Source organism: Aquarana catesbeiana, linkage group LG10 (assembly GCF_042186555.1).
Source record: "Aquarana catesbeiana isolate 2022-GZ linkage group LG10, ASM4218655v1, whole genome shotgun sequence".
Classification (NCBI taxonomy): Eukaryota; Metazoa; Chordata; class Amphibia; order Anura; family Ranidae; genus Aquarana; species Aquarana catesbeiana.
The window spans coordinates 6,648,319-6,676,099 of record NC_133333.1 but is presented as its reverse complement, the minus strand read 5'-3'; the positions used below and the strand labels follow the sequence as shown (position 1 = coordinate 6,676,099).

Genomic DNA, 27,781 nt, shown 5'->3' with positions numbered 1-27,781 from the left:
GAGAGCTCAAATGATATAGTGTTGTGATTTTGGTTTTGCCAAGTGGCATTGGCCTTGGAACTATGAAGGCACCATCAATAACAAGGTTCATCAGCCACAGCTCAAGGAACCCCTAGCAAACTCTAAAGGAACCCTAGGGTTTCATAGAACCCTGGTTGAGAATGGCCACTATAGCCAAACAAATAGTAGGGTGGGCGGGCAATGTGTCCATCTTGAAGATTTCAGTGCAGCAATCCCTGTTGAATATAGTGCCACTAAAAATCCATTCCTAGTTTAAAATAATTCTTAGCTTTAGTTATAATATAATTGTGTTTATAAATTCAGTTCGCACTACTGCATAAAATATATCCCTGCAGTCGCTTCTTTTGGTCATGTCTTTATATCATCTGCTTTTATTACTATGCCCAGCAGGCCTCAGATTGGTGGATGGAGTGCTATTTGGGGATCTATTTCTTTAGAGTCAAACCAACAAATAACTACTGTCAATGGATGTCACAAACATAATATAAGTCATATAAAATAAAATAAAAAAACATTATTGGCATCCAGATTCCAAAGAAGTCCATTTTTTATACAAAAAAACAAAACACATTGGTTTACCTACAGTATCTCCATTAAAAATCATCCAACCAAAGATTCTCAATCTAAAACTGATATTAGAGTGAGGATTCGGCTCGTATGATGTTCGTGGTAGTCCAATAACAGTAGTTATTTGTTGGTTTTGGTTCTATGGTTTGTCTGCTGTGGACTCCGGATGATGAATTAGGTTTGAGGCTTCTTGTCTAGCGTGAATAATGTTTCTATTTACTTAGTGCTATGTTGATGACCTAATTAGTGTATTTCTGTACAGCAGCCATTCTCAGCCAGGGTTCTGTGGAACCCAAGGGTTCCCCTAGAGCAGACTTTCTCAACCTTTTTAACCCAGAGGAACCCTCAAATAATTTTGAGGTCTTGGGGAACCTCTGCAACAATTAATTTATTAGAGGTCAATGAGAAAAATGCCATTCATACAGTGGTGTTCAGACTACCACTCTTATAGACAGCTGAAAGTACTGGCATCATGCTGCTGGCTGTGCCAAATGGCTTTGGACTAGAAACGATGCAGGCATCACCAAATGTAAGGTCAGTCAGGCACAGCTCGAGGAACTTCTGGAGGAACCCTGGTTGAAAAAGGATGCTCTAGACGAATTAGGCAAGGAGTTCCTTGAACAGTGGCTAATTTACCTCATATCTGATAGCATCTACATATTTCTGGGACCAAAACACCACTTGGCAGACTTGGCACAATAACACAAATGATTTGTTTAGCTCTCTGTAAAGGGGGTCATTCTTCCCGCTGACCACCAATTTAAGGGGCGTTTTTCTCACTGACTCCAATGTAAAGAACATTCTTCCAACTGTCCACCAATAGAAGGAGCTTCCTTTCCACTGACCACCAATGTAAGGGGCGTTCTTCCTCCCACTGACCACCAATGTAAGGGGCATTTTCCCACTGGCCACCAATGTAAGGAGCATTCTTTCCACTGACCACCAATGTAAGGAGCATTCTTCCCACTGATCACCAATGTAAGGAACATTCTTTCCACTGACCACCAATGTAAGGGACATTCTTCTCACTGATCACCAATGTAAGGGACATTCTTCCCACTGATCACCAATGTAAGGTACATTCTTCTCACTGATCACCAATGTAAGGAACATTCTCACTAATCACCAATGTAAGGAACATTCTTCTCACTGATCAACAATGTAAGGAGCATTCTTCCCACTGACCACCAAGGTAAGGAGCATACTGACCACAAATGTAAGGGACATTCTGCCCGCTGGCCACCAATTTAAGGGACATTCTTCCCACTGACCACCATTGTAAGGGCCATTTTTCTACTGGCCACCAATGTAAGGAGCATACTCCCCAAACCCCACTGGCCACCAATGTAAGGAGCATACTCCCCACTGGCCACCAATGTAAGGTTGCATTCTTCCCACTAACCACCTTTGTAAGGGGCATTTTCCCACTGGCCACCAATCTAAGGGGCATTCTTTCCACTGACCACCATTGTGAGGGGCATTTTTCTACTGGCCATCAATGTAAGGAGCATACTCCCCACTAGCTACAAATATAAGGGACATTCTTCCTACTGGCCACTAATGTAAGGGACATTCTTCCCACTGGCCACCAATGTAGGGGGCATTCTATCCACTGACCAACATTGTAAGGAGCATAGTCCCCACTGGCCACCAGTGTAAGGGACATTCTTGCCACTGGCCACCAATGTAAAGGGCATTCTTCTCGCTGATCACCAATGTAAGGGACATTCTTCCCACTGATCATCAATGTAAGGGACATTCTTCCCACTGATCACCAATGTAAGGGACATTCTTCTCACTGATCACCAATGTAAGGAACATTCTTCTCACTGATCACCAATATAAGGAACATTCTTCTCACTGATCACCAATGTAAGGAACATTCTTCTCACTGATCACCAATGTAAGGGACATTCTTCTCACTGACCACCAAGTTGAGGGACATTTTCCCAATGGCATCCAATTTATTTTAGTAAGGTTCCCCCAAGACCTGAAAATGAAGGGTTTCTCTGGGGTAAGGCTGCTGTATAGTAATCGAGAAGACAATGTCACCCTTCAGGGTGGCATGGGTGGATATGAGTCCCAAGATTGGTTGAACAGAATTTAAGCAGGGAATTCAAGTCACATCCATGTATGAAGTCTCTGCATTCCGTTGTCTTATTGCAGTTCAGCTTTAATATTCCAATGGAAGTATTTACATCTAGGTCACTTTGCTCGTACTTTTGGTTGGGAAATACAATTATATCTATACACGCTCTCTCCGAGTTATAAAATCTTGGGCTGCAAAATATAATTCAGGAATATGGATATCTCTGCGAAAAAAAAAAAAAAACACGAGCGCGAGCTTCTCGGTACCACCCCGGGCGCTACTTCGTTTTAGATGTGATTATGCAAAACTCTGATGATAGACTCAATTTAATTTAGCAGCTGCTTTCCAGAATTATGTAAAATCTCCTATTCCTCTCTGCATATCGCACAATATTGTAAGGTCTATATGTTTGTTTTTCTCACGAGGAAGAAGCGTATGCGCGCTATAGGGAACTTAGGAACAGCGCAACGTTCTGAGGTGATGGATGGACGTAAACGGCGGAATATTCACATCGCTCAGACCCGGAGGCCCTCGGGGGTCGTTCTGATCTCAGCGCAATATTTCATGGATGGCTAAAATGAGCTGGGAAGCCTCTTTTTTTTTTTTTTTATGACTAACATGAATGAAGAATTTAGCATTGCATATGTAAACCGCATTTGCATATAGTGGCGTGGCAATTGAATATAATATAAATTCAAGGGAAGGTAATGGGCAAACAAATGTAGGACTATGGTAGACCTTAGAACCCAGTTGAGGTTCATCAAAAAGTGTACTCAGAGCTTTAGTAGAAAAGCCTGACCCCTTCCAGCATGCTGCAGAGAAGGATCCTTGTTCACTGTGTGGAAGCAGCGGTCTCTCTGCAGAGGTTCACTGCAGAGACTAGACCCTTCCAATGAGCAAGTCTAATGCTTTCCTCTGATTGGAATGCTAAGCCTCCAGTTACATTATGGCCATACCGTTAAGCAAGGCATCACAGCTGCAGCAATGTGGATGGACGGGAGCGTCCGCTGTGCTATTTTGTGGTTGGCGAGGAGGTGGCTTGATCACGTGAACTCATGGAGGCGGGAAAGGGGACAGGTTTAGCAGACATTGCATATGGAGTTGATCCCCTGGAGGGCCTTAGGACCTAACTAGCCATATCCATATTCAAATGCCCTCTCCATTGCCATCATCTTCAGCGGTTGTGAAGCTGAATTGAAAGTGGTTAAAGTTATCGAGCAGAACTAGTGTAGAGCACAGGTTAACAAGGTTGGAGACTATTAGGTAATGGAGATAATGGGTAATGTTCCCCTGTGGGGGAGTCAAAGGAACTGGAAATGTTAAGGCGCGGGAAGTGGGTACAGGATCTTATATCCTGAATTGGGTACCCAGGTACGGCAAGCTATGCAATTAGAATCGCCCCCCAATTTTGGTAGATAAAGAGCATGGTTGGTAAGCAATGATGTACCTGAGACTTTGGAACGGCGAGGGTTACACTTTCTCTCAGCGAGATGAAAAAAAAAAGAAAGAGCGGCACAAAGGAGTGAAGTTAATTAAAGCGGTGAAGATGTGGGCTCTATAATAAACCCATGTCTTGCCGCACTTTTATAGGCTTCCATAATTTGCCTCCTTTCTCCCAGCAACGTGCGCACACGCTGTAGGTCATTAAGTCCCCGGCCGCCCGAGTCTGCTGTCAGCGTGCACATAGAACACAACCAGGGCGACGGCGCTCCAAACTGCCGGCCCCTTTTTCTTTTTTACGGCTCTCTTTTTTTTTCCCCCTTTTTAATTGGCCTCTTTACGATGTGTGAGTAAAATAGATTGCTGGATCTCTGCAGTTTTATCACCCGCCGTCCCTGTAGGCTTGGCACAGAAGGGCTGAATGAAAGAAAGGAGAGTAAACTTTCGTCTGTCGCACCTTGGTGGGTTGATGAAGTCGGCAATGATACCTGCCAGCGTTTTGTGTGTGCGTGTGTTTCCTACCAGACACGTACGCTGCATTAATCGCTCAGCTCAGGATTAAGGAGCTACAGACCTCCATTTTGTTTTTTTTTTAGGCGCAAGATGGCAGTCAGAAGATCTGTATGTCAAACCACATTATTCTGAGGGATTTTGGCATAAGCATACGTCCCCGTGTCGGACGAGCATGCAGGTTTTATATGCTGACCAGGCAGAAATGCCACCACCTTTTATCTCAGGGAAGCAATGGTGGCTGGTGATGAGAATTGTTTCCTCTTTCGAGATCAGTTGGCTAGGAGGCGTCTTCAGAGTTTGCAGTTGCCCAACTGAGCCAAGATCCCATTGTACAATAACTGAGTGCAAGTCTTCTCTCTTATTAGAACTTGTCAGAAACCATGAAATCAGACCAAGACAGAAGTACAGTTAAATCACACTTGTTTAATAATAAAAGTAAAAAGAACAAACGTAGTCAAAACATAGCCAGAGTTCAGTAACTTGAATGGATAGTCAGTCAAGCCAGAAGTCAGGGATCAAAGTAGTGGAACAGCAAGCGGTATCTGGAGCCAGAAAGGATGTCAGCAAAGCCAGGCTTTAAACAGGAATGCAGGAGTTAATTTCTTGTTATGTGACCAAGGCGAAGGCAGAGCTCCTCTGGACTGGACGGCTTAAGTAGGCAGGACTGACGAGCAGGATATCATCAACAGCTGAGTAACTGTGGGGAGAGATGGGAGCTGGCAATTAGCCGACAGCTTAGCGGCCAGCTCATAGAAGGAAGGGCTGAGCCCAGCCCTGAAAGTGCATTTTCTACAAACCCCAAAGGGTATCTTTTTGATGTCCTGTGTATCTCCACTATCCACCGCCAATCTGTAGAACTTGTGTAGCACCCTCTTAGATAAGCTGCTAGATAGGCTAGGTAAGCGTAGTCATTTTGGCTCACCTGTAATCAGCGGAGCAGTTTGCGATTGCTTTGGACTGTTCTAGGCTTCACTGGCTGTGAGTTCGACTGCTTCCCCCTGCCTTCTGGAGGATTCTAGAATGTAATGAGCTGGAAGAGTAGGGTTGCCACCTTTTCTTCAAGTCAAACCTGAACACTTCGGCGTCGCAATTTTTTTTTTCATAGTATGTATAGATAAACAATGCATATATGTTGCTATTAAATAACATTTCTGACCATATGCAGTTAATCACAAGAGTCCGCCTTTACATCAGAGTCCACAGAGTTCCCCTTTTACACCTGAACTCGCAGAGTTCCTTTTCACTGTAAGGGGGGACTCTGCAGACTCTTATGTAAGGGAGAACTCTGGGGACTCTAACATAAGGGATGCGCTGGTGTACAAAGAGGACTCTGATGTAAAGGGGAGCACTGTGGCCTCTGGTGTAAAGGGGAGCTCTGATGTAATGAGTGCTCTGAGAACCCTGATTTACCTTAGCTTACTAACTTAGAGGCAGGAGAGAGAAGAGGGGAGACTTAGTCCGGTCTGAATAATGTGTCCAGGTCTCAGACAGTCTGAACCCCGAATGCATGATTCCAAACCCGAACTGTGCAGGTGAATCCTGGACAGGTGGCAACCCTATGGAAAAGGCAGACCCACAACCTGAATTTTTAGGTGGTCTTGGATAGTCCCTGGGGGGAGGGTGCCCAGTAGGTGGCTGAGGAGTACATAAATAGCCCAGGGCCTGGGGCAGTCTTGTTCTTGTTGAGGAAGAGAAGTTCCCAGCCTGAAGGGCTGCCGTCCTTCTAGGCAGCCCAGCTGAAATTCTACTTATGCTCATCAAGGTTCCAGCTATGCTAAAGCTGGGGGGTCCTCTTTGATAAAAGTCTCTGGAACTAACCAAGGGATTTCACTGAGGACATGGTCTGTAAAGTTCACAGGAGAAACGTCTGTCTGATATTGGAAGGAGAGCATCCACGTATCCAGGGAGATTGTGAGTACGGACCTGAGTGTTGGATCCTGCTGTTATCCCTTGAGACCTACGCCAGATGAAAAAAATCCCTGCTGCTCATTTCGGTAGCTTTACCAATACATGCAACAGATTCAGGTATATTCTATTGGTGCTATGACCGCATCAACCTAAAAAATTAATAAATAAATTAGCTACTGTTTATAAATAATGAAACTGAAGGTCAACTGTAACCAACCAGTGAGGCTCTCTTCCCGCCACTGCAGCTGTCACAAAGACACTGCAGCGGTCAAGGAGTTTTGTAGCTGAGTGGGCAGAACCTGATGAGGAAGCTATTTCACCATTAGATCTGCTCCCCTTGTGATTGATAGCAGGCAGTGGGCAGATCTATAGCCAATGTAAAATCCATCCATTGCTTGCTGTCAATCACATGGAGGAAGCAGACCTGATTGGGAAGTAGTGTCTCAGCCTCCTCGTCAGGCTCCGCCCACTCAGCTACGAAACTCCTTGGCAGCTGCACTGTCTTTGTGACAGCTGCAGTGGTGGGAAGGGAGCTCCGCTGTACAGAGAAGGGAATGTCCGTATGGACAATCAGTGCACCTTCACACGCAGTGCTTGCCCCTAATTCACATACATATTTTCAACAGGTACATGAATCTGTCGCCTACATCAACATTTGGCGCGTGGAGGCACCACAGAATTCTGAATAGTGTTGCAGAGACTCTGTATGAATTACACCGAATGTTGTTTCTAAATGAAGTTAAGAAAAAAATGTTTTGTGAAGACCTTGTATGTCAGGAGCCAGACATTGAGGCGTTAAGGAGTATTGTGATCAACTTGTATGTCTAAAGCCAGACATTAGAAGAGTATTTTAAAGACCTCGTATGACTAGAGCTGGATGTTGAAGAGTGTTGTGAATACCTTGTATAACTAGAGCTGAGTGGTGAAGAGTGTTATGAAGTCCTTGTATGACTAGAGCCCGAAGTTGAGGAGTGTTGTGAAGAGCTTCTATGTCTAGAGACAGGTGTTTGAAGGGTGTTGTGGAGACCTTTGTCCTGTATGACTAGAGCTTGATGTTTAAAAATGTTATGAAGACCTTGTATGACTAGAGCTGGATGTTGATGAGTTTTGTGAATACCTTGTATGACTAGAGTTGAAGAGTCGAAAGGTATTGTGAAGAACCTGTAGATCTAGGCCTGGATGGTGGAGAGTACTGTGAAGACCTTGTATATCTGGAGCCGGGTGTTGAAGAGGTAAACTATCGTGAGGACCTTGTGTGACTAGAGCTGGATGTTGAAGAGTTTTGTGAATACTTGTATGACTAAAGCCGCATGTTTGAAGAGTATGGTGAAGACTGTGTATGCCTAGAGCTGGATGTTGAAGAGTGTTGTGAAGACCTTGTATAACTAGAGCTGGGTGGTGTAGAGTGTTATGAAGACCTTGTATGATAGAGCCCGAAGTTGAGGAGTGTTGTGAAGAGCTTCTATTTCTAGAGACATGTGTTTGAAGAGTTTTGTGGAGACCTTTGTCCTGTATGACTAAAGCTGGATGTTTAAAAGTGTTATGAAGACCTTGTATGACTAGAGCTGGATGTTGAAGAGTTTTGTGAATACCTTGTATGACTAAAGCCACACGTTTGAAGAATATGGTGAAGACTGTGTATGCCTAGAGCTGGATGTTGAAGAGTGTTGGGAAGACCTTGTATGACTAAAGCTGGATGTTTGAGTTTTGTGAATACCTTGTATGACTAGAGTTGAAAGGTTTTGTGAAGAACCTGTATGTCTAGGCCTGGATGTTGGAGAGTACTGTGAAGACCTTGTATATCTGGAGCTGGGTGTTGAAGAGTTAGACTATTGTGAGGACCTTGTGTGACTAGAGCTGGATGTTGAAGAGTTTTGTGAATACCTTGTATGACTAAAGCCGCACATTTGAAGGGTAGGGTGAAGACTGTGTATGCCTCTAGCTGGATGTTGAAGAGTGTTGGGAAGACCTTGTATGACTAAAGCTGGATGTTTGAGTTTACCTTGTATGACTAGAGTTGAAGAGTTGAAAGGTTTTGTGAAGAACCTGTACGTCTAGGCCTGGATGTTGGAGAGTACTGTGAAGACCTTGTATATCTGGACCCGGGTGTTGAAGAGTTAGACTATCGCGAAGACCTTGTGTGACTAGAGCTGGACATTGTAGATTATTGTAAAGACTTTGTATGTTTTTAGAGCTGGACGTGGAGTTCATCAACATTTCTCAGGCTATTACCGCTCTTTTATAACCCATTCCGTTTATTCTGCAAATCATGCAAGATTCAACAGGAACGCAGTGTTATAATGTGAGGTATGGGAAAGGATGATAGAAAATGTGTATTTATGATGTTTACCGGCTTCACGAAGAATCATCTCTCAATGTGTCATCAACAAGATTTTCTTTTTTTCTGTCTAAATAAATAAATTCACCGACAGCTTTTTTGCTTAGAGGCTTACAGGTTTTGGCCAGAAGTAAGCTTGAAAGAAAGACTATGGGGAAAAAATGCTTTAATCTGGTAACTGTATGAGGCAATAACCTGCAAAGCCCAATATTCAGTATATGAATTCCTTTTTAGTTTGAAAGCTTTTATTTATGTATTTCCCACATTTACATGTAGATCGGGTTGTCCAGCAAAAAATGACAGTTATCGGGGCTGGTACAAACCATACAAGACTGCCGGAGGCGCTTACAACAGTCAACTTTTTGTTTATTCAGTGTAAACCTTTTATCCAAAAGGAAAATCTGGTTTCTGTAACTACTTAAAACCTGTTTAGATGAAGTTGGGATTTACATTTTTGGTCCAATTAAACATATCTATCTACTGCTGAAGGAGCCCTGTTCTAGCAAGTTACAGGCGGACCCAGAGAAGAAACAAATGTTAATGCTGCTGCCAGATGGCATGAAATTTGTCATTTTTGATTTTGTGTTCCACTTTGAAGCGAAACTCCAGGAGTTCAGCCACTTTCTTACAAGAGAAGTATATATTTGTCTTTTAAATCACACTTGCCTAAGGGGATGCTGCATCTGTCCCCCTCCAACTCTAAGAGGGGGCCTGAGCAATCAAAGACCACCGATCGCTCAGTTCTCAGAGCTCCATGAGGCAATCACCGGTTCTGTGTTCTGCTCCCCCCCCTCCCACTCACTGGAGTGCTGGGCTGTGGAGGGGGCAGGAGCAGGAGCTGAGAGGCTGAGCCGGGTGCCAGTCCAGGTTTCTGGGTGGATTTCGACCATATGGTCATGATCTTTCCGCAGCCTGGACCAGCTCTGTGACATCAGCTGACAGAGGGCTTCAGCCCGCTGTCTGCTAAAATGAGTCACAGGAGTGCAGAACGAACTGCACTCCTGTGATCCACAGGAGAAGTACAACCAAAAGAGCTTTGGCTGTACTTCGCCTTGAAATGTGTTGGCTTACTATGGGTTAAGTCCAACTAGGTGCATGCCACCTCATGGACTTCTCTTACAATTGACAGTTTTTACAGAACTCCAGGAGTACAGCTGTCACTATATTCTACCGGTGTTCCAACACAGCAGCAGCAGTGGGCAAAGTGGCTGCATACGGCTGCAGGAGCTAAGCCTAGGAGGTCCAGTGTCAGAGCACTGAAAGTATAGCAGCAGCTGTACTCCCGGCGCTCAGTAAAAATGTCAATTTAAGGAGAAGTCCAGGAGATGCTTTGCACCTCATTAGACTGAGCCCATAGTAATCTGCCACATTTTAGAAAGTGGCTGAATTCCTGGAGTGAGAGCTTCAAATTAAACGTGGGCTTTGGCATTCATAGCTATGCAACAGGTTCACTTGGGTGACACCTGCAGCTGTTTTTAATGATGAACTCTTGGTCTAACATTTATAGGTAAAGTTGATCCAGGGAAAATCTGATTGCCTCTTGGGGGATCAGGAAGGAATTTTTTCCCCTGCTGTAGCAAATTGGAGCATGCTCTGCTGGGGTTTTTTGCCTTCCTCTGGATCAACTGAGGGTATACAATTGGGTATATTGGATTGTACGATTATTTTTTATTTTATTGTTTTTAAGGTTGAACTGGATGGACTTGAGTCTTTTTTCAACCTGACTAACTATGTAACTAAAAACAGATACTGTCTTATGATATCCACAGTAGGCTTTAAAGTGATAGTTATACAAATTTGGAGCGGGAGTAGGTTTAGGCTAGGTTTATTGGAGTGGGAGTAGGTTTAGGCTAGGCTTATTGGAGTGGGAGTAGGTTTAGGCTAGGATTATTGGGGTGGGAGTAGGTTTATGCTAGGTTTATTGAGGTGGGAGTAGGTTTAGGCTAGGTTTATTGGGGTGGGAGTAGGTTTAGGCTAGGTTTATTGGGGTGGGAGTAGGTTTAGGCTAGGTTTATTGAGGTGGGAGTAGGTTTAGGCTAGGTTTATTGGGGCGGGAGTAGGTTTAGACTGGGTTTATTGGGGTGGGAGTAGGTTTAGGCTGGGTTTATTGAGGTGGGAGTAGGTTTAGGCTAGGTTTATTGGGGTGGGAGTAGGTTTAGGCTAGGTTTATTGGGGTGAGAGTAGGTTTAGGCTAGGTTTATTGGGGTGGGAGTAGGTTTAGGCTAGGTTTACTGGGGTGGGAGTAGGTTTAGGCTAGGTTTATTGGGGTGGGAGTAGGTTTAGGCTAGGTTTATTGGGGTGAGAGTAGGTTTAGGCTAGGTTTATTGGGGTGGGAGTAGGTTTAGGCTAGGTTTACTGGGGTGGGAGTAGGTTTAGGCTAGGTTTATTGGGGTGGGAGTAGGTTTAGGCTAGGTTTATTGGGGTGGGAGTAGGTTTAGGCTGGGTTTATTGGGGTGGGAGTAGGTTTAGGCTAGGTTTATTGGGGTGGGAGTAGGTTTAGGCTAGGTTTATTGGGGTGAGAGTAGGTTTAGGCTAGGTTTATTGGGGTGGGAGTAGGTTTAGGCTAGGTTTATTGGGGTGGGAGTAGGTTTAGGCTTAGTTAACATTTGACTGGACTTTTACTTTTAAGGACTGGTTGGAGTGATAGTTATACAAATTTGGAGCGGGAGTAGGTTTAGGCTAGGTTTATTGGAGTGGGAGTAGGTTTAGGCTAGGTTTATTGGAGTGGGAGTAGGTTTAGGCTAGGATTATTGGGGTGGGAGTAGGTTTATGCTAGGTTTATTGAGGTGGGAGTAGGTTTAGGCTAGGTTTATTGGGATGGGAGTAGGTTTAGGCTAGGATTATTGGGGTGGGAGTAGGTTTAGGCTAGGATTATTGGGGTGGGAGTAGGTTTATGCTAGGTTTATTGAGGTGGGAGTAGGTTTATGCTAGGTTTATTGGGGTGGGAGTAGGTTTAGGCTGGGTTTATTGGGGTGGGAGTAGGTTTAGGCTAGGTTTATTGGGGTGGGAGTAGGTTTAGGCTAGGTTTATTGGGGTGGGAGTAGGTTTAGGCTAGGTTTATTGGGGTGGGAGTAGGTTTAGGCTAGGTTTATTGGGGTGGGAGTAGGTTTAGGCTTAGTTAACATTTGACTGGACTTTTACTTTTAAGGACTGGTTGGAGTGATAGTTATACAAATTTGGAGCGGGAGTAGGTTTAGGCTAGGTTTATTGGAGTGGGAGTAGGTTTAGGCTAGGTTTATTGGAGTGGGAGTAGGTTTAGGCTAGGATTATTGGGGTGGGAGTAGGTTTATGCTAGGTTTATTGAGGTGGGAGTAGGTTTAGGCTAGGTTTATTGGGATGGGAGTAGGTTTAGGCTAGGATTATTTGGGTGGGAGTAGGTTTATGCTAGGTTTATTGAGGTGGGAGTAGGTTTATGCTAGGTTTATTGGGGTGGGAGTAGGTTTAGGCTAGGTTTATTGGGGTGGGAGTAGGTTTAGGCTAGGTTTATTGAGGTGGGAGTAGGTTTAGGCTAGGTTTATTGGGGTGGGAGTAGGTTTAGGCTAGGTTTATTGGGGTGGGAGTAGGTTTAGGCTAGGTTTATTGGGGTGGGAGTAGGTTTAGGCTAGGTTTATTGGGGTGGGAGTAGGTTTAGGCTAGGTTTATTGGGGTGGGAGTAGGTTTAGGCTAGGTTTATTGGGGTGGGAGTAGGTTTAGGCTAGGTTTATTGGGGTGGGAGTAGGTTTAGGCTAGGTTTATTGAGGTGGGAGTAGGTTTAGGCTAGGTTTATTGGGGTGGGAGTAGGTTTAGGTTTATTGGGGTGGGAGTAGGTTTAGGCTAGGTTTATTGGAGTGGGAGTAGGTTTAGGCTAGGTTTATTGGGGTGGCAGTAGGTTTAGGCTAGGTTTATTGGGGTGGGAGTAGGTTTAGGTTTATTGGGGTGGGAGTAGGTTTAGGCTAGGTTTATTGGGGTGGGAGTAGGTTTAGGCTAGGTTTATTGGAGTGGGAGTAGGTTTAGGCTAGGTTTATTGGGGTGGGAGTAGGTTTAGGCTAGGTTTATTGGGGTGGGAGTAGGTTTATGCTAGGTTTATTGGGGTGGGAGTAGGTTTAGGCTAGGTTTATTGGGGTGGGAGTAGGTTTAGGCTAGGTTTATTGGGGTGGGAGTAGGTTTATGCTAGGTTTATTGGGGTGGGAGTAGATTTAGGCTTAGTTAACATTTGACTGGACTTTTACTTTTAAGGACTGGTTGGAGAATCTGCCATATAGACATCTGATAGAGGGCAATGAGGAATTTAAATGAATGGGTAAAAAGGAGACAAGAGGTACCAGAATGAGACATCCTCATCCTCTTAAATCCAAATTTTAATTTGGAATCCAAAATCTACACTTGTATTCGATCGGAAATGCCACATTGCTGGATTAAAATAAATCTTTGATTAAACGCGAAATCCTACATTGATACTGTATCTCGAAGTAGAACTCTGGTAAACATAACTTTTGGGTTTTGGAGAGCATCAGGAAGGGTGAGAACTTCAAAAACCGGTCAACTTTATGGTGCTTTCTATGTCCACTATGGGGGGGGGGGGGGGGCTGGGGACCACACTTTTTTTGTTCAGGTGCCTTTTCAGGAGGTGAGGGAAAACCCCCCAAATGAGACCACATACCGCAATTAAAACTTGACAGAGACTCTCATCCTTCCCAATTCTATCCAAGCTAAAAATATAAAGAAAAACAATTGAGTGGAGTTCTTGCACAGATTTCTGTATCAATTTTTATTGAGCAAAAAAAGAATATTTACAACCCGTGTCTGGCAGCTTTTATTTCAGAGTACACCATTGATGAAAAAGTAACAAACGTACGAGGGATGTACCGAAGGTAATGCAAGAGTGGGCCTAACTTTTTTTTACTAACTTACATAGGTCATTCACATTTCACATGTTGGTAGAGTAACTCTTCCGCTGTAGGAACTCCGCTTCTTTTTCGTTGCAAGTAAAGGATTCCGAGCAGAAGCAACGTGCGGAGATTGAGCTCTTGATGAATGGGGGGTGCAGGCCATCAGACATCCATAGAAGGATACGGGATGTTTGTGGAAATAAAACCAATGACAAGAGCGATGTGCACAGATGGAATAAGAAGCTTAAAGTCCTTTAGACTTTAGAGGGTCCAGACTGTGACCAGTGGGAGTAGAAAATGTCCTGGCTTTGGTATTCATGAGAGGAATGGTGCCCCATCATTGGTGTCAGTGGGAAGAATAGTGCCCCATCATTGGTATCAGTGGAGGAATAGTGTCCCATCATTGGTATCGGTGGAGGAATAGTGTCACATCATTGGTATCAGTGGGAGGAATAGTGCCCCATCATTGGTATCAGTGGGAGGAATAGTGTCCCATCATTGGTATCGGTGGAGGAATAGTGTCACATCATTGGTATCAGTGGGAGGAATAGTGCCCCATCATTGGTATCAGTGGGAGGAATAGTGTCACATCATTGGTATCAGTGGGAGGAATAGTGTCCCATCATTGGTATCAGTGGGAGGAATAGTGTCCCATCATTGGTATCGGTGGAGGAATAGTGTCCCATCATTGGTATCAGTGGGAGGAATAGTGTCCCATCATTGGTATCGGTGGAGGAATAGTGTCCCATCATTGGTATCAGTGGGAGGAATAGTGTCCCGTCATTGGTATCAGTGGGAGGAATAGTGCCCCATCATTGGTATCGGTGGGAGGAATAGTGCCCCATCATTGGTGTCAGTTGAAGAATAGTGTCCCATCATTGGTGTCAGTGGGAGGAATAGTGTCCCATCATTGGTATCAGTGGAAGAATAGTGTCCCATCATTGGTATCAGTGGGAGGAATAGTGTCCCGTCATTGGTATCAGTGGGAGGAATAGTGCCCCATCATTGGTGTCAGTTGAAGAATAGTGTCCCATCATTGGTGTCAGTGGGAGGAATAGTGTCCCATCATTGGTATCAGTGGGAGGAATAGTGCCCCATCATTGGTATCGGTGGGAGGAATAGTGCCCCATCATTGGTGTCAGTTGAAGAATAGTGTCCCATCATTGGTGTCAGTGGGAGGAATAGTGTCCCATCATTGGTATCGGTGGGAGGAATAGTGCCCCATCATTGGTGTCAGTTGAAGAATAGTGTCCCATCATTGGTGTCAGTGGGAGGAATAGTGTCCCATCATTGGTATCAGTGGAGGAATAGTGTCCCATCATTGGTATCAGTGGGAGGAATAGTGTCCCGTCATTGGTATCAGTGGGAGGAATAGTGCCCCATCATTGGTATCGGTGGGAGGAATAGTGCCCCATCATTGGTGTCAGTTGAAGAATAGTGTCCCATCATTGGTGTCAGTGGGAGGAATAGTGTCCCATCATTGGTATCGGTGGGAGGAATAGTGCCCCATCATTGGTGTCAGTTGAAGAATAGTGTCCCATCATTGGTGTCAGTGGGAGGAATAGTGCCCCATCATTGGTGTCAGTTGAAGAATAGTGCCCCATCATTGGTGTCAGTGGGAGGAATAGTGTCCCATCATTGGTGTCAGTGGGAGGAATAGTGTCCCATCATTGGTGTCAGTGGGAGGAATTGTGCTCCATCATTGGTGTCAGTGGGAGGAATAGTGCCCCATCATTGGTGTCAGTGGGAGGAATAGTGCCTATCACTAGTGTCAGTGGAAACAATAGTGCCCCATCGTTGATGTCAGTGGGAGGGATAGTGCCCCATCGTTGGTGTCAGTGGGAGGAATAGTGCCCCATTATTGGTGTTAGTGGGAGGAATAGTGCTCCATTACTGGTGTTAGTGGGAGGAATAGTGCCCCATCGTTTGTGTCAGTGGAAGTAATAGTGCCCCATTGTTTAATGTCAGTGGGAGTAGTAGTGCCCCATCACTTGTGTCAGTGGAAGGAATAGTGCCCCATTGTTGGTGTCAGTGAAAGGAATAGTGCCTCATCATTGGTGTTAGTGGAAGGAATAGTGCCCCATTGTTTAATGTCAGTGGGGGGAATAGTGCCTCATCACTAGTGTCAGTGGGAGGAGTAGTGCCCCATCATTGGTGTCAGTGGAAACAATAGTGCCTCATCATTGGTGTTAGTGGGAAGAATAGTGCCCCATCACTTGTGTCAGTAGAAGAAATAGTGCCCCATTGTTGATGTCAGTGAAAGGAATAGTGCCCCATTGTTGGTGTCAGTGGGAGGAATAGTGCCCCATTGTTTAATGTCAGTGGGAGGAATAGTGCCCCACCATTGGTGTCAGTGGGAGGAATAGCGCCCCACCATTGGTGTTAGTGGGAGGAATAGTGCCTCATCATTGGTGTCAGTGGGAGGAATAGTGTCCCAAAGGCCAGATAAAAGCAAGCAAAGGGCGGCAGTTTGGAGACCTCTGCTATAGAGGAAGAGTTACTTTACCAACATGTGAAATTTAAACAACCCATGTAAGTTAATAAAATAGTTATGCCCACTTTTGCATTACTGTTGGTACATGCCTTGTATGTGCCTAGGGTCCTGCAAGGGAAGAAGAAATTAGTCAACTTCAGAGTCGGAGAGCAGGTTATGAGTCCATGCTCAGTATGTTGGGGTGGTCAGAGTCGGAGAGCAGGTTATGAGTCCATGCTCAGTATGTTGGGGTGGTTAGAGTCGGAGAGCAGGTTATGAGTCCATGCTCAGTATGTTGGGGTGGTTAGAGTCGGAGAGCAGGTTATGAGTCCATGCTCAGTATGTTGGGGTGGTTAGAGTCGGAGAGCAGGTTATGAGTCCATGCTCAGTATGTTGGGGTGGTCATAGTCGGAGAGCAGGTTATGAGTCCATGCTCAGTATGTTGGGGTGGTCATAGTCGGAGAGCAGGTTATGAGTCCATGCTCAGTATGTTGGGGTGGTCATAGTCGGAGAGCAGGTTATGAGTCCATGCTCAGTATGTTGGGGTGGTCATAGTCGGAGAGCAGGTTATGAGTCCATGCTCAGTATGTTGGGGTGGTCAGAGTCGAAGAGCAGGTTATGAGTCCATGCTCAGTATGTTGGGGTGGTCAGAGTCGGAGAGCAGGTTATGAGTCCATGCTCAGTATGTTGGGGTGGTCTTGTAGAGATGTTACATATTAGCAGGTTGAATAAAATTGACAAAAAGGACAACTTTGGAAGGATAGTTTTGGTCCTGGGCAGAGATAACCGTTTTGCACCCATCTCTGTATTTTCTCTGTGTGGTGTGTGAGCACTACTGGCTCTGGAAGGTGGGATACGTGAAATGGGTATGATTTAAGTTCCAGGTTTCTCATGATTTACTGTTGTACCAGCTGAGAGGCAGATCAATTTACCTGAGATCCCTCTGACTTCATTAGAGCAATAGAGCCATCCATTCTCCCCAGGCACAGAAGTGCCAGAGCTGGCAGGCAAATTGTCTCATTTGAATAGATTTAAATATTGAAAATATCTCATTTCAATAAATGTAAATGTTCACCGCAGGTTCCTGGTAGGAACTCCAACACGGAACAAGTGGCCAGGAAAGGGACGAATTCTTGTGCATCTCTTTGTCATCTACAGACGTTAAAGCAGAACTACAGGCAAAACATTTTTTTTTTGAGTTTGGATAGAGTAAGGGAGGGTTATAACCCCATCAGGTTTTTTTCTTTTAACCCTCTGTGTCCCATTAGGGAGATTTACCTTCACTTCCTGTCCCATAGCCAAAAGGAAGTGAGAGAAAATCTCCCTAAGGAGGGCACATATAGCAATAAAAACTTAACGGTTGTTCTAATCCATCTCTGCACCTTCTAAAACTAAAAAAAATCTTTTGCCTTTAGTTATACTTTAGGCAAGCACATGCTTTTCAATCGATTTCAGCACCAGTTTGTCATTTGGGGGCCCAAATGGGTCAAGTAAAGCTTGAATCATTTGTACCAATGATGTGGATGCCAGCGATATGAAGAATAGTTAAGACAAGAAATGCCTCATTATTGTATCACTCAAGTGGTGTACTTTAGGAGGCCAAGACATCAGACTATACTTGAGGTCTTCTAACAGCTGGCTTTGGTTAGGAGTGGGTGGTGGTCTGGTATCATTGGAATGGCCAGGAAGGTTCCACAGGTGCACTCGCCAAGGGTATCTTGGCTACCATTATGGGGTCCTCAGGTATGGTACAGGGCTTGTTCCGGATCTGGAACCTCCAGGAGAATGAGGCTTTGCAGTGTCAAATGAAGTATATTTCTTCTGATCGGGCCTTTTGGTTGAAGAAGCGACTGAAACCTGAATAAAGTTTGAGTCAGTGGGATGGAGTTGAGCCATACACAGTGTGTCAACTCTCAACTGAACTTTGAAGCCCTTAAATGGCTGGTGTCATATCTGATCCAGGTGTGCACCACCATGATGGAGGTGGACTTAAATAGAGGATAAGGTGATGGGTGGTGGTCTGGTGATGGCGGCCTGATCATTGGAGTGGCCAGGAAGGTTCCACAGGTGCACTCACCAAGGGATATCCAGACTACCATCATGGGGTCCTCAGATATGGTACAGGGCCACAGTTACCGGTGGCTTATGTCAACTCTCAATTGATTTTTGAAGCTCTTAAATGGCTGGTGTCATATCTGATCCAGGTGTGCACCACCATGATGGATGCGGACTCAAATAGAGGATAAGATGATGAAGTCCTCGTTGGATAGGAGAGCTTAATTCCATCTCAAGTGATCCTGGTATTTTGTTCAGCAAGCTTGCTTCCCGTGTAAGCATGGCAACACTGGGGACCTTGCATACTGATCTGATTGGTTTATTGTTTTCCCAATTGATGTTCTCCTATTACAGCACTAATGATGTGATTCTAACTGATAGGAGGCGGATAAATTAGACTATGCCTGAGAGGCTTATAACCGCTGGCTTGGGTCAGGAGTGGGTGGTGGTCTGGTGATGGCGACCCTATCATTGGAGTGGCCAGGAAGGTTCCACAGGTGCACTCACCAAGGGTATCCAGGCTACCATTATGGGGTCCTCAGATATGGTACGGAGCCACAGTTACCGGTGGCTTATGTCAACTCTCAATTTATTTTTGAAGCCCTTAAATGGCTGGTGTCATGGTTTGTCCAGGTCTGCAACACTATGACCGATGCAGACCTAAATAGAGGATGAGATGATGACATGCTCGATGGATGGGAGGGCTTAGTTCCATTTCATGTGATCCTGGTATTTTTTTCAGCAAGCTTGCTTCCCTTGTAATCATGGCAACACTAGCGACTTTGCATCCCCCGACACAAAAATCCCTTGTTTTTCTACTGATATGATTGCTTTATTGTTTTCCCAATGGATGCTCTCTTATTAGAGCACTGATGATGTGATTATAACTGATAAACGACCTCCCTCCCCCCACTCCCTTCAGTTAGAGGAAGTCAATGTAGTGGCCTTTCCCAGTACCTAAAAGGCAGAAGCATGTAAGAATCTTCAGTGAATTACAATACAATCCATGTAATGTACATAAATGACCTGGCAACTATTATTTTCTTGTAGAGTTTCACTATAAGTGGTTAAAGCTGAGACTGCATTGCAACTTCCATAACCATTTTCTTCTATTTTCTCCACAGCCCCTCCTGTCTCCATCGCAGTGGTCGCTGCCGATACGCCAGCTCCATTCAGCAGGTACCAGGCCCAGAATTTCACCTTGGTGTGCATTGTGTACGGAGGAAAGCCAGCTCCACAGGTCAGTGCTAACCTTAGAGAGAGTCTTCTAACTGATTTCTGCCGATGTGTGGTATCATTAGCATGAAGCTTCAGAGATGAGTAAATTAGGAGTTTGGTTGGTCTTCCAGGTTTTCAAGCCATTATCCATCCTATTTACCATGCAGATGTGCAAAATGGCGGAGGGTGCCAACCTATTGGAAATCACGTCAGCCAATCTGACCCCAATAAATGGAAATCCGATCTGCTGCTCCATTTGGCACATCAACATTGCTTTCTGCTTTTAAGATAAAAGTCTCATCATATTGCATAAGTCAGTGATCTTCCAAGGCAGCTGAGAAAACATTGCTGTTGTTTTCTAAGACGAAAGGTTGCTATGCCAGAAGTTCTATACAAGGGTGGAGAACAACATTCAGCATCTGGGTGTCTTTGGGGAATCTGTGGTGTCGCTAATTTGCCAAGCCTGGAGGTGTTATACGGCCGCCTGATTGGCAGTGGAGAAGCCCGGAAAAGTCCGGCTGGAGGGACAGACAAGGAGGGGTGCTTGATGAGGAAGAGGAAAGAATGTTGGGCAGAGGAGCTGGGAAGGTGGTCATCAACCTATTGGTGCTGCCCCAAAACCTTTCAAATGACATTAAAGGGTCTATTTATAAAAGTTTTTCACCCAAGATTCACATAACTTGTATCCAAGAGTCAAGCATATTCCTAGTTGGATTTAATTGGAACATTTCTGAGAATCATAGATGAAGGAATGTTGGACAGGAGAGAGCGACCCCAAGAAAGTGATGTCCTCAACCTATTGGTACTGCCCCTTGACCTTTCTGAGGGCATAAAGGGGTCTATTTATAAATGTTTTCACCCAAGATTCACACAACTTTTATACAAGATACATTTTTCTAGTTGGATTTTAATTGGAACATTTCTGCAAATTATGGTTGAAAGAATGTTGGGCAGGAGAGAGGAACCCCAAAAAAGTGATGTCCTCAACCTATTGGTACTGCTACTAGACCTTTAAGAGGACATTAAGGGGTCTTTTTATAAATATTTTCACCCAAGATTCACACAACTTTTATACAAGAGTAATACATTTTTTCTAGTTTGATTTAATTGTAAAATTTCTGCAAATCATGGGTGAAAGAATGTTGAACAGGAGAGAGGGACCCCAAGAAGGTGATGTCATCAACCTACTGGTACTGCCTCCAGACTTTTCAGAGCACACTATTGGGGAGATTTACTAAACCTGGAGAGTGCAAAATCTGGTGCAGCTCTGCAGAGAAATCAATCAGCTTCCAGGTTTTATTGTCAAAGCTTAATTGAACACGCTGAAGTTAGAAGTTGATTGGCTATCAAGTACAGCTACACCATATTCTGATTGCTCCATTTTTAGTAAACCTCAACCCAAGATTTACACAGATTTCTAATTGAATTTCATTGGAAAATTTCTATGAAGCATGGGTGAAAGTTGTGTTTAAAGCTCAACTTGGGGAAATATGAAAACTCTGTCTTGCCCCTTGAGGCTGTGCCCATACTGCAAGGGTTAACTATTCCATGAAATGCAGTTTTACTTACCTGCTCCCCTAGCAGATGGCGCCTCCCTGTACTTAGACAGTGACTTTCCCTCGGCATCATCATGTCCAATGCAGTGCTATGGAACCTTCGTTGGTCTTGATGCCAGGCCTGCTAGGGCATAGGGGAGAAGACGCCACAGGGACTGGTCTACTAGTGCTAGATCATGGGGGAGAAGACATCACAGGGACTAGTCTACTAATACTAGAGCATGGGGGAGAAGTGTCGCAGGGACTGGTCTACTAGTGCTAGAGCATGGGGCAGAAGACACCACAGGGACTGGTCTACTAGTATTAGAGCGTGAGAGAGAAGATGTTCAGTGGCTGGTCTACTAGTGCTAGAGCATGGGGAGAAGGCACCGCAGGGACCGGTCTAGTAGTGCTAGATCATGGGGGAGAAGAAACCACAGGGACCGGTCTATTAGTGTTAGAGCGTGGGAGAGAAGACATGCAGGGACTGTTCTACTAGTGCTAGAGTATGGCGGAGAAGACACCGCAGGGACCTGTCTCGTAGTGCTAGAGCATGGGGGAGAAGATGCAGCAGGGACCGGTCTAGTATTGCTAGAGCATGGGGAGAAGATGCCACAGGGACCGGTCTAGTAGTGCTAGAGCATGGGGGTAAAGATGCCACAGGGACCGGTCTAGTAGTGCTAGAGCATGGGGGTAAAGATGCACAGGGAGTGATCTACTAGTGCTACAGCATGGGTGAGAAGACACTCAGGGACTGGTCTACTAGTGCTAGAGTACGGGAGAGAAGACACCGCAGTGACCAGTCTAGTATTGCTAGAGCATGGGGGAGAAGGCACTGCAGGGACCAGTCTAGTATTGCTAGGGCATGGGGGAGAAGGCACTGCAGGGACCAGTCTAGTGCTAGAGCATGGGGGGAGAAGATGCCGCAGGGACCGGTCTAGTATTGCTAGAGCATGGGGGAGAAGACACCGCAGGGACCAGTCTAGTGCTAGAGCATGGGGTGAGAAGATGCCACAGGGACCGGTCTAGTATTGCTAGAGCATGAAGGAGAAGACAACGCTGCGACCAGTCTAGTGCTAGAGCATGGGGGAGAAGACCCCGCAGTGACCAGTCTAGTGCTAGAGCATGGGGGGAGAAGACCCCGCAGGGCCCGGTGTAGTATTGCTAGAGCGTGGGGAGAAGACGCTGCAGGAACTGGATTAGCAGGGTTCACCTATGTAGTGTGGGCATAGTCCCACTGCAATGGAGAATTTCAGGTTCACGTTGTATAAAAATTTGCTATTTTTACAACATGCATTGGCACAATGTATACATAAGAACTAACCCTACTGAAAACAACCTGTGTATTTTTTATTAAAACATGGTGTGAATGGGCCCTATAGCTTTTTTGGCGTATTGTTTGGAACCATAATTGGTTCAGCCTATAGGAGAGCATGAAGCTTTCTGTGGGTTAAATTCTGCTTATTTGGATGCCAGACAGCCATTAGGTTTATTTGCATGGGGACAGCCATTTCCGGCATCCTGAAAACTCTAATAGCTGGCTAAAAAAATTTTAGAGATAGAAAGCAGGACTTTGTGTGAGGCATGTTGGTGAATGGGTCCACATGACAAGAAATGTTGGGAGGGAATATCTGAGGTAGATCCTATATTGAGTGATGATACCCACAACATATATTACAAGAAAAATGATATATATTTTAATAAAAACAAATGAAAGACAAATTACAATGTAAAAAAAGTACATTTGAGCTACAATGAGGCATGTTAGCATACGTCAGTTTACAGACATAATTGGAATAGTAATTGTACATATACATGTCACAATGAGATGGTATATAATACAGTAGATAAAAGTATGCATCAATAGATGTTAACTCTACGCGTTTCTTGGCTTGGAACCAATCGTCAGGAGTCTGATGCAGTATAGCTACATTGAAGAAATGACTGTGTGTCAATAAAAGTGTGGAAAAATGGACACCAAAAAATGCAAATATGTTTTGATATACTCACAAAAAATGCATGGGTGGATGATGTCCCATACATTGTGGTGCAATGTTGGCCCGGGTACACTGACTCTCCCCCGGGGTTGAGGCAGAGAGCACGCTCCATAAGACCATCGGCCCCGACCGACAAAATGGCCGGAGCACCTACAAGGGCCACCAAGAGGGAAGGTGACGAGGCCCAGGGAATGGGAAACACACTGGGAATGAAAAAAGGGGATATATGAGTGTCAGTGGCATAAGTGAGAGGTGAGTAGTGAAGGTGGAAAGAAGGACAGGGGATAGGACCCAAAGTGTGCATGGATGTGGAAATGTGAGAAGCCCAAGACCAGGGGGAGGGGTGTGTGGGGCAGAAAGTAAATGTGCAAAGTGGGAAGCCAATGTAGGTGTCAGTGGAGGATTGTGAGAGTGTACAAGGGGAGTTACCTGTAGTGAGACTGCCGGGCCAGGTGACGTGCCCCAAGGAGACATGATGAGCGCTTGAGGTGCCCGGCCAGTGACGGCCGTTTTAAAGCCGAGGGCCAGGGGCGCGCTCACGCCAACGTCATGAGCAGGCGTAATGACGTGAGGGGGGCGGGAAGCCAGAGACATCGTACGACCAGCCTCCCAACCCCGCAACGTCAAAGCCATGGATGGTAATTCACCAAAGGGGCTCCGCCTCTGGCGGCCAGAGGCGGGACCTGGGAGTCATGACGCCGATGCGTCGAGGCCAGGGCCCGCCCCCGTCAAGGTAGGACGGGTAGCGGGTCGTGGGCTGGACGCAACGCAACCCCGGAAGAGGACCAGATAGGTCCCGGGACCAACTGCACCAAGGGGTAGTGAAAACATAATATGCATGAGTGAGGAGAATAAAAATGTAAATGTTATGAGAAAAAAAAAAAAAAAAGAAAAATAAATAATAATAATAAAGTAAAAAGAAAGACCGAAGTGTACAAAATGAGCAAGCCTTATAAAGGCAAGTAATCTCCCCTTTTGTGGGCAGAGAAAGTAACATAAGAGCCACAAAATCTTGCAATGAAGAAAATCATTGAGCAAGAGAGTGTGGAGAGAATTAGCTATAGCTCTGAATAGTCGTGGGATATGACTGAGGAGAAAACCGAAATAAAGGGTAAAAATAAGGAACAATTGGGAAGCGGGTATATAAAGATAAGAACATAAATAAACGCGAACAAAAAAGCAACAAACAAACAAACAAAACAAAAAAGGCAACTTTAGCCCTGAATTAAATCAGTTTATATTGTCTGACTAAAGGAAGAAAAAACAAAAAGTAAAAAACAAAAAGAAAAAACAAAAAACAAAAACCAAAAAGCAAGAAAGAACCACTTTAGCCCTGAATTGAATCAGTAATTACCTGACTAAAGGGGGAACAATAGCAACATAAATTTTAGCCCTGAATTAAATTTAATAGCTGGCTGTTTTGTGGCTTCAGTGTTTCTGCGTCAGTGTCATGGAACAAATATGCAGCTAGTGAAGTCAGAATTCTGATCTGCATTCCACTACCCTGTTTACACTGAGAAGGTGCTGGGCCTATGCGGAGTAAATTTAGGGCTATCTGGGAGTCTTTCGTTTTAAGAAATAGGGAGGGGATACCTATTAGATGGCCCATTGTTGGGCCATTGGTGTGTCCACTGATTTCCTAAAATGGCCTTGAGGGAGTCTGGCGTTTTAAGAAATGGGGAGGAGGGCAGACATTAGAGGGCCTATTGATGGGTCAGATGGACCATTGGTGGACTCGCCAATTTCTTAAAAAACTTTGAGGGAGTCCAGCCTTTAAAGAAATGGGGAGGGGGCATGCATTAGATGGCCCATCGATGGTCCCACCAATTTCTTAAAATGGCCTTGGGGGGATCCTGACGTTTTAGGAAATGGGGAGGGGGGGGCACATATTAGTGGGGCCATTGATGGATCAGATGTACCATTGGTGGGCCCGCTAATTTCTTAAAAATGCCTTGAGGAAGTCCAGCCTTTAAAGAAATAGGGAGGGGGCATGCTTTCGATGGCCCTTTGATGGACCCACCAATTTCTTAAAATGGCCCTGAGGGAGTCTGGCATTTTAGGAAATGGGGAGGAGGGGCACTCTTTAAAGGGCCCATTGATGGATCAGATGTACCATTTGTGGGCCTGCCAATTTCGTAAAAAGGCCTTGAGGGAGTCCAGCCTTTAAAGAAATGGGGAGAGGGCATGCATTAGATGGTCTCACCAATTTCTTAAAATGGCCTTGGGGGGGGAGCCTGGCGTTTTAGGAAATGGGGAGAGAGGGGGGGCACACATTAGAGGGCCCATTGATGGATCAGATGTACCATTGGTGGGCCCGCTAGTTTTTTAAAAATGCCTTGAGGGAGTCCAGCCTTTAAAGAAATAGGGAGGGGGCATGCTTTCGATGGCCCTTTTGATGGACCCACCAATTTCTTAAAATGACCCTGAGGGAGTCTGGCATTTTAGGAAATGGGGAGGGGGCACCTTTTAGAGGGCCCATTGATGGATCAGATGTACCATTTGTGGGCCTGCCAATTTCGTAAAAAGGCCTTGAGGGAGTCCAGCCTTTAAAGAAATGGGGAGGGGGCATGCATTAGATGGCCTATTGATTCACCAGATGGACCCACTCATTTCTTAAAATGGCCCTGAGAAAGTCTAGCCTTTAAAGAAATGGGGAGGGGGCATGCATTAGATGGCCCATTGATGGACCAGATGGACCCACAAATTTCTTAAAATGACTCTGAGAAAGTCTGGCATTTTAGGAAATGGGGAAGGGGGGGCACACATTAGAGGGCCCATTGATGGATCAGATTTAGCATTGGTGGGCCTACATATTCCTTCAAAAGGCCTTGAGGTAGTCCAGGATTTGAAGAAATGGGGAGGGGGTATGCATTCGAAGGACCAGATGGACCCACCAATTTCTTAAAATGACCTTGTCCTTGAGGGCAAATTTCCCATCACAACCTGTCCAGGTGTTCATATAGGCAGGGCAGGAAGATCTTACCAATGGGGACACAGGAACTCCAAAAAATTTGGTTTTGGTTTTAGATGAAGAATGTCCCGCCACTTTTTTTAATGACATGTAATCACTATCAATTTTAATTGATAACTGTTGAAGAATCTGCTCTTTTCCCCTCTGCCAATGTCACTATATAAATGTGAGCCTTCATGCTGTGTTTTTATAATTGGCACTGTCACTCGTGATTTGCGCGCCGGCATCGCGCTCGTTGCGATAAATATTTTTTCAGTCGACACTTCTAGATAAAAAAAAAAGAAAAAAAAAAGCTGGAGCAGAGAAAGGAGCAAACATCATTATGACTTCTTGTTCCTTCCGCTGGTTCCTTTTACCGCGGCAGCAATCTAGGCAGGCGGGCCTCCTATTGACAGAATCGACCCGCTAAATTAATACATCTTAATGTGCTTTGCAGATTTCTATCGAGCTCTGTGTTTTCTCCTCACCCGGCGAATGGCGAGGGCTTTTATCCTCTCCCTCCAATTCCCTTTGAGCAAGAGCGTTTTCCAATCAGTGCATCACTTGTTTTGTGTTCCACGCTCCCCCCATTCTGCCTATTATTCATCCTCTATAGTCGGAATGCATAATTTGGTCCTTTGCCCCTCTGCAGCGAGCGCCGTTTGACAGATGCATTGCTATGTTAAAACACTATTGAGAGGGGGTTGGGGGGGGGGGAGGGGAAGAACCACACATTTAAACAGCCAGTGACTTGTTATGTCATTCAGATTGGGAAAAAAAAATATATATTTCATATTAAATGTCATTTATTTTTTGCTGTTAAACCCTCTTAAAGCTGCATTCTCTCCGGCAAACAAGCACCATAATTATAACCGTAATGGCACCTGAAAGACTTTTTAGTAGCGAGGAGGCGGCATTTGTGCGGCGTAATTGGCACTAGAAGAGGCATTTTGTCCTGCGACTCCCGCTGTTAATGCATCGAGTGACTTTCCAGTGATATTATCACGTGGCTGTGTACACACCTGACTGCATGGGATGTGTGCCGGGAGACGAGATCACATTATCATTACCGTCAGTATTCTTAAAGGGATCCTCCCGAGAGGATTGTGGAGGCCGCCATTGATGACTTCACAATCTGAGAATACCACGTGGCTGGGTGACCCTCCGGTGTCAGGACTCTTAGTCCTTAACCCAGAACAGGCAGATGGGGGGGGGGGGGGTTCTGTCCTGACTGCTCCGAGTACCTGAATCAAAAACGGAGACCGGGGGGGGGGGGGGGGGGGGGATCAGGATAACAGCCAGGCTACCGGCAACTTTAGAAAGTTGGCAATGGCGGCCTCCATGTTATTCCGATGGAGAGGTTAACTTTAAGGGCAAATATGTGTACAAAATTGTCCAAAGCAGGTCCCTGCAAGAAGTATTATACTCATCTCCCCGGGTTCCTGGAATAGAAGAAGTATTATACTCATCTCCCTGGGTTCCTGGAATAGAAGAAGTATTATATTCATCTCCCCGGGTTCCTGGAATAGAAGAAGTATTATACTCATCTCCCCGGGTTCCTGGAATAGAAGAAGTATTATACTCATCTCCCCGGGTTCCTGGAATAGAAGAAGTATTATACTCATCTCCCTGGGTTCCTGGAATAGAAGAAGTATTATACTCATCTCCCCGGGTTCCTGGAATAGAAGAAGGATTATACTCATCGCCCCGGTCTCCTGGAATAGAAGAAGTATTATACTCATCTCCCCGGGTTCCTGGAATAGAAGAAGGATTATACTCATCTCCCCGGTCTCCTGGATAGAAGAAGTA

General features: G+C 45.1%; 1 protein-coding gene across 1 annotated transcript in view; it reads left to right on the top strand.

Annotated features, from left to right (window-relative positions):
* Positions 1 to 27,781, top strand: part of IGSF21 (immunoglobin superfamily member 21) — a gene marked incomplete in the record, with an annotated part of 572,073 nt that overhangs the window by 417,130 nt on the left and 127,162 nt on the right. The window contains 1 exon segment of the mRNA XM_073601561.1: positions 19,397 to 19,512. Coding sequence (XP_073457662.1) covers positions 19,397 to 19,512 — 116 coding nt within the window.